The sequence below is a fragment of the Polistes canadensis genome, unplaced genomic scaffold (genome assembly GCF_001313835.1).
Source record: "Polistes canadensis isolate GaletaPanama2010 unplaced genomic scaffold, ASM131383v1 scaffold_189, whole genome shotgun sequence".
Classification (NCBI taxonomy): Eukaryota; Metazoa; Arthropoda; class Insecta; order Hymenoptera; family Vespidae; genus Polistes; species Polistes canadensis.
Window position 1 is genome coordinate 295988 of NW_014569736.1, and position 7484 is coordinate 303471.

The following is a 7484-nucleotide window of genomic DNA, read 5'->3' on the forward strand; positions in this document are numbered from 1 at the left end:
GAGTTGCTGAGGAAGTCCCCAGTAAGGGACGAAACGTTCAACAAAATCAAATAAATTTGTTCATCAAAATTTATTAACTGTCTTCAATTTTCCCTTTGAAACTCATATATATTAATATACTGTTGGGACAAGAATATTGATTATTAATCTAACTCTAATTTGTCGTATTTTAAAAATATTATCATATCTCGTGAATATATGATTCTTTTTTCTTATATTATTATGTTGTTTTTTTTTGTTGTTTTTTTTAAATATCGTGTTATTACTATTAAACATTATATTAACGCGTTCCGCACGAAAGCAATTTTTGTTCGCAAATGATGCAACAAAAAGAATGCAATCGGCCGGCCGTTCGTAGCTTATTGGATTATATTGAAGTTCAAAAATGCATTCTCCCTTTTCTTGTTTTTTTGTTTCGCCGTTTATTAGTCCGTTGGCTACGAAATTCCAATTCCAACGTTGACCTATCGAGAATCCACTTTTTATCGAATTATTACGTTCCTACACGTATGCCCACCCAACCAACCCCTCCTATTATTCCCTTCTCTCTCACTCTCGTAGATTTCTAATAATGAATTTGAAAGAGAGAAAGTTAATTCACCGTTACGTCAAAATATGTTTTTCCCTATTTTCCCATTTTTCACGTTTCTTCTCTCCGAATTGGATGATTATTCGTGGTTCAAAACAACAATGAATTATTAATTGTCGATGAAAAGAAAATAGTCGATGAATACGTGAGAGATTTTCAACGGTGCATGGAGTGCAATAGAAATGCATAATAAAAGGATCGAATATTTTTTCGAAAATATTGTAAAGAAGAAGTTCTTCCTTTTTGCATTTGGATTTTATCTCGTAGAATGCAATACATGAAAGAGAGACTTTACTTGATCCTCGGTTAAACTCGAGCCAAACGTATAAAGTCGAAAAAGCTCGTTGTTGTTGTTGGCATGTCGAGCTTTTGAATCCGCCGATTCTTTAAAAATAAAGTGAGAGCAAGCTATAAAGAGTAGTTTTAGTTGTATGGTGGTGTGATAGTGGTCGTTGAGAAAGAATAAGAAGAAAGAGATGACTAGATTTTGAGAAGGGAAGCTGAAGAGGGAGAAGGGGGAGGGAAGCGGATGAAGAATAAAAGAGTGGGATAGTAAAGCTCATTCAACGACTACTACCAACAACGGTACTTTATCTCCATATCTGAAAATATTTTTTATTTTAAAAATGCATTCGTTTTTACGTTACCTGTACCACCCACAACTACCTGGATAAACTCTACTTTTTACTACGACCGACACAACTTTCAGTCCATTTATAATATTTACCTTACATTTGTCGGAATATGTAAGGTGTATATCTATCCTATAAATTCACATTACTTTTTTGTATATTTCTTTTTTTTTTTTTTTTTTCTAAAGAATAATTCGTGAGATCAAAAAGTAAAATACATTTTATACGAATCTGACCAAAAGTTAGTTTGCATTACAAAACTAAATGATAATTTTTGGAAACACAATGAATCATAATGTGTGTTGACAATCGTCATTATTTTTGCACGTAATTTAATGTAAAATCAAACGAGATGATCGATGTGGTGTTCACAAAATTGTTGCTTTTTTCAAAAGTATATTAAAAAAATACTTAATAATAATAAAAGAGATATTAATTCTTTTATGTTAGAGAGTAGAGACATAAATCTTGTATTGATCATATCGCGTAAAAGACTTTTATTAAGATTCATCGATTTCGGGTAGGAACAAACGAATAATCAAAGTATTCGATGATGTTACGAGATGAATGATCGTGACTAAAGTTTCGAGGAGAGCTGTCAAAATGATGCATCGGCAAACAGGACAGAAGTTAACTCGAAGATTCCCGTGAAGGTCCTAATAACAGGAAAACCGTCAAACTCTCGGATCCCTTGCCAACAAAAGAGATAAATTATTATTCGCATAAGCGAAATACACACACACACACACACATTCATCTATCCATCCATCCATCCCTTTCTTTCTTTTTTTTCTTTAACCTTTTGCAGGGCGAGGAAAGTCAATACGCCTACGAAGATTCCTTCGAGTGTCTACCTTGCGCCGAGGGTTGCGAATCCTGCGTCGATGGTTCGGCCTGTGTGGTATCCTTAAATTGGCTCATGAGAACAGCTATACTTATCCTGGAATGTTGCGTCATCGCTTGCCTACCTGCCGTTGCACTCTTTACTTGGAAATACGGAAACGTTAAGGTCAGTCACCTTTCACATTTCTTTTTTTTCCCCTTTTATTTTCATCCGTTTAACGTGTCCCCCGCTATGGGAAATTGAAGCTGCAATAATCCTCGATTGAATATCATTCTTTTTCTTTTTAATATATTAACCCTGTAATGGGTTATCCAACGATTCATTTGTTCACTCACCCCGTACTTTAAATTTATATTTATTTCTATATTTAATTGATCCAATTGTAATTTGTAAATCTCCGTTTTGATTAAATAACGACGATGACACGTTATAACAGTATTTTTCTATTTGAGTATTTTATTTTTAATAAAAAAAAAAAAAAAAAGTATCGCGAAGTTGGCAACCGATAGACAAATAACAGAAAAAGCTTGACGCGTGCAAACGGGTTAATAATAAACAAACGAAAGAATAATCCTACGGGAACAAATATTATATTTGTTACACTTTTTTTTATTGAAATTATTTGTGAAAAAATCGTGATAAAGAAAGAAGGATTACCAGAGAGTTTTTTTTCTTTTTTTTTTTGATCGTTAAATGACTATTCTCTACTTCCAATCTATCTCGGTTGCCCTTTAATAAATAAATCTTTAAATCCTAACGAAAGTGAAAAGTATACCTCCTCGTTGTTTAAAGCCAATTCGAACTCTTTTACCGTCGATCTTGCATTTTCTCTCGCTAGGAAGCAAGAAGGAGCTTTAAACAAGATTAAGAGGTTTCGGAACAATCACGTCGTATCTCTTCTCTTGATCTGAGCCGAACAAGGTTAACGAATTAACCTTGATTTATCTGATCATCCATTAAGATTACCTACCGTAACTCACCTAGTTCACATTACATATATTCCACCTATTCTATCTTCTCGTTGATGGTTTTAGCGAGTCTCAAAGCAACCCAATTTCTATGTTAAAAAAGACTCTTTAACTTAAGAGAAAGAAAGAGAAAGAGAGGGGGAAGATTGGCTGTCACGTGTTTTATTTTATTTTATTTTTTTTTTCTCATAGAAATATTACGAAACTTTTTGAAATCTTGGATCCTATCTTGCTAGTAGTGTCAGTAAAAAAAAAAAAAGCAAAGAAATCCGTTTCGGTAAATTAAATAATTCAAGCTTTCGTTGAATCTACATAGCAACTGTACGTATATATGTGTGTATGGGGCGGGGGTTGCAGATAGATATTCGCGAATCGCACGTCGCGACATTCATTTTCATCAGAAGAAACTTTGTTAAGTTCAGCGTTGACCTGGAAACTTTTATTAAACCCCGTTTGATAATATTATTCTTTATCGTGGTTACTTAATGGAAAACTTGGTAACTTAAATCGTCACACGATATATTTAACGTAAGATCAATTTTAACGTGCTATATACGACAATTTGTTATCCATTGTTCGTTGCGAATTATCCCATAAAATTAAAAAAAAAAAAAAAAAACATTTACAAATTTTAACTTACGTTGAAAAAAATGAATAAATTAAAAAAGATACAAGAGGTATATTAGATTATTTTCCTAAAGTATCATCGATCGTTTCAAATTTGTCCCCAAATAATTCGACAATTATTGGACTTATAGTTTCGTAGAAATAATTATTACTTTTTTTAAAATTATAAATAAAAAAAAGAAAAAAAAATACTTGTGCTAAGATTTTTTCATATTGAAAAAAGAAAAGATAAAATATAAAAGAGTACGTGAGATTATTATTCTTGATCGTCACAGTTTCGTATCAAGGAATTGCTGTTTGTTTCCCTGTTTCTCTTTCTTTCTTTCTTTCTTTCTTTCTTTCTTTCTTTCATTCATTCATTCTTTCTCTCTCATTTATTTTTCTAAATGTTGTTGTCCTTAATCGTGAATAGTTTTCCCTTACTTGCGGTTATGAGAATCACGTAGCCGCAAAGCAACCAGTATCTCGGAATATCTTAGTGATAAATTGTTTCGCTTGGTATCTTTAATACAGACTCCCATAGGACCACTCTTAAAATCTCTCTCTCTCTCTCTCTCTCTCTCTCTTTCTCTTTCCATCTTTCTTACGTTTTTCTTACATCTTCGTGATATAGCATGGTAAGTGGACCGTTTTCTCTCTCAGATCTGACTTATGACAGCTTTTGGATTTCTAAAATGTAAAGATTCCCTTGAGCACCATTGCAAACTCCATGATGATCAACTTTATATCTTTCTACCATACACAGAGAGACAGACGTACGCAGTATACACCCATCATACATACACACGAAGACAAAATGTATACACGGATAAAAAAAAAAAAAAAAAAAAAAAAAAAGAAAATGTGTTGAGTACGGAATATAAAAATATTTCAACGAAATATTCAACGTGAATGCGGTCGACCGTTCTGATTATTTTTCCATCTGACCAAATTTCTGCATGAGTATATATTTGATTATTTAACGTTTATAAGATGTGAATAAATACCACGAGTGATTAAAAAAATATATATGTGACGAAAAAATACTTGAAGATATAAATATCAAAAGTAAGAAAAATAATATTCTAAATATCTTCCTTTATATTTAAATTCTTAATATTCTAAATATATTCCTTAATATTCTAAATCCTTCTTTGCATGATTTTTTTTCTTTTTTTCTTTTTTTTTGTTGCAGAAACAACAAATATACAGTACAAGGGTTTTGAGTACCTTTTTTTGTTGACTAAATATTATGATTGAAATTTCCATCATCATGCAAAGAAGGGTTAATTAAAACTATCTAATCCACACAGGTGTTGTCAAAGTAAATAACCCCATTCTTCAAGTACTTAACTCGATAAAAAAACAATGATTGCAATTATCATGTCTTTTTAATAAATTATTCATTGATTATTAGATACTCTTCGTAAGATGTAAAAATGTTGAATTAAAAAAATAAGAAAATAATATACAATGTTTTGAAAATATTTTTATCTTCATTCGAGAAGATAATTTTGTAGAACAAGAAAAATGTCATTTGTTCAGTACTGATATCACGAATTTTATATATGCATAGGTGTTGTAATTACGTGTATGCATTTGCAATGGCAACTGCGACGAGGAGATTTCTTTTTGTCGTTCTCTTTCTATATTTGTTTTATTCGTTTTTTCTGGACAAAACAATTCCGAACAAGATAAAATATCAGTAGGAAAGGAAAGAGAAAAATAAAAATAAAAGGATAACAAATCCGTGCAGCACGTTTAACGTCGAATCTGAAGGAAGGTAAAATGTAATGTAGCGAGTAATGTAAAAGAAAAAAAGAAAAAGAAGGGGGAAAAAAAAAAACAGAAAAAACAAAACAAATAAAAGAAAGATATAAAAATAGGAAATCTTTTTTGGCGAGCAACATTTATATGCTAAACTGTAATATTATATACATATTATAGTATGGTGGGCGCATTGCCAACTTTCCATAAGCTGTGGTTTCTATATTCTGTGCACGATTTTTAGAAATGGATGCCACCACACCATGAAAGAGGAGGAAACACAAACGTAGACAAATTAAACGTACTTTAAACTTTTCCCGATTATAAATAAAAAATCGATTTTACGTATTTCCAACTTAACTCTTCGATTCTATTCCTTTTCGTGCTAGAATATAATCGTTGCCAAAAAAAAAAGAAATACTTAAAATAATAATAATAATAATAAAAAATAATGATCACGAACATTGCGAAACTGATAACATTGATAATCCTGATCGTTAATTCAAGAACACGAACGCGAGTAACTAATTCTTATGGTTTCCGGTAACACATTCGAGCCTTGAAAATGCTTTTAAGACGTCCAAGAAGAAAAGAGGAAAAGAGAAAAAAGAAAATAAGAAAGAAAGAGAGAGATCATTAATACTGAAATACGATAGGAACGATCTCAAGTAACGTTAGGTAACTGAACGAAAAAATAAAGTAGAATTTCCTCTCTAAACCTACATGTTTCTGTAAACGCATTCTTCATTATGCACTTCTCGTTATACCCTTATTACAAAGAGTATCATAATCCATAAATTATCTAAACAAATAATCAACAATAAAATTAATATTATTTACACGTTAATCGTGTAATACAATTTTTTTGTTACAACAACATAAGCTAAAACAATTCTTTCTTATCTATTGTAAAAGTGATATATATATACATATATATTTATGTGATATTAATTATACTCATTGTTAAACGTAATTACCTATCGCGAATGTTTCCATCTTCGACAAATTGCAGGAAGAAGTTGGAAATAAAAAGAAAAACTTTCTTTACACATCGTATTATATTCCGTAATAAGAAAAAGAAAGGATAAAAAAAAAGTCATATTAAACTCGAGTTAGGAGAATAAATCCTGCAACGATATGCATACATATATGGTGTGTACGTAGATATAAAAAGGGGAGAGAAGAAAACAAGCTGCCGCGGATTGTAGTTGCTCAGGGGGAAAAAAAAAACAAAGTAGAACGCAAAAGGTAAAACCCAGAACTACTTTAACGCGTTTGTACGTTATTTAAAGTTGTAATATAGAAGTAGAGTTAGTTGCTAAAGTATTCAAGATAGAATGAGATAGAAAAATAAACTGGTAATTAGATGGGGGTTGAAAAGTTGGTATAGTATTGTTCCATTAACTGACCGACGATTATTTTTTACTAGTTCGAATTATCCTAATTACAATATATATCGTTGGATAAATATTTTAATTTTAAAATAGATAAAAAAAAAAAGAAAGAAAGAAAGAGATAGAAATGAAGAGCGAGAACGTTACGAATCTTGAAACTTATCTTTGATAAATCTCACTTAAGATGGATAACATCGTGTCCTAAGGAATATTTCTTCTCGCAGCTTTTCTTATCTTCTTTTCAAATTGAATTCCGCTGTAAAATTGTTCACGCACCTACCATCTCACCGGACAAGATTAAACTACCGGCTAGATATTACGTTGATCGGATAACCAGGTCACGTTTCTTAAACTGCTTTAGAAATTAAGAACGTAATTAAGAATGTTCAATCTATTTTTAATAAGACGATGTTATCAAATGAATATTACCAATCACAATTCAATTTCATTCTAAATATTTTATCGAATATTAATATATAAGTCTCAAAAGTAATTATAGACGGTTAATAAATCTGATGAACAATTTATTTTGAACTAGTTGTACGTTTCGTCCCTTACTGGGGACTTCATCAGCAATTTGATCATTTACAGTTCACGTGTCAATACATATTATCTTTTTTACAGAGTCATACATTTCAATAAAACTTAACATATTACAATACAATTTGATCCTAAACACCTTAT

At 31.0% G+C, this 7484-nt stretch overlaps 1 protein-coding gene across 3 annotated transcripts in view; it reads left to right on the top strand.

Moving 5' to 3' along the window:
- The window catches only part of LOC106789553 (probable G-protein coupled receptor CG31760), a 110220-nt gene that overhangs the window by 78747 nt on the left and 23989 nt on the right, over nt 1–7484 (top strand). For all 3 annotated transcript variants that reach the window (XM_014753864.1, XM_014753863.1, XM_014753862.1), the window contains one exon: nt 2030–2230. In XM_014753864.1, the coding sequence (XP_014609350.1) occupies nt 2030–2230 (201 nt within the window). The remainder of the gene's footprint in view (nt 1–2029; nt 2231–7484) is intronic.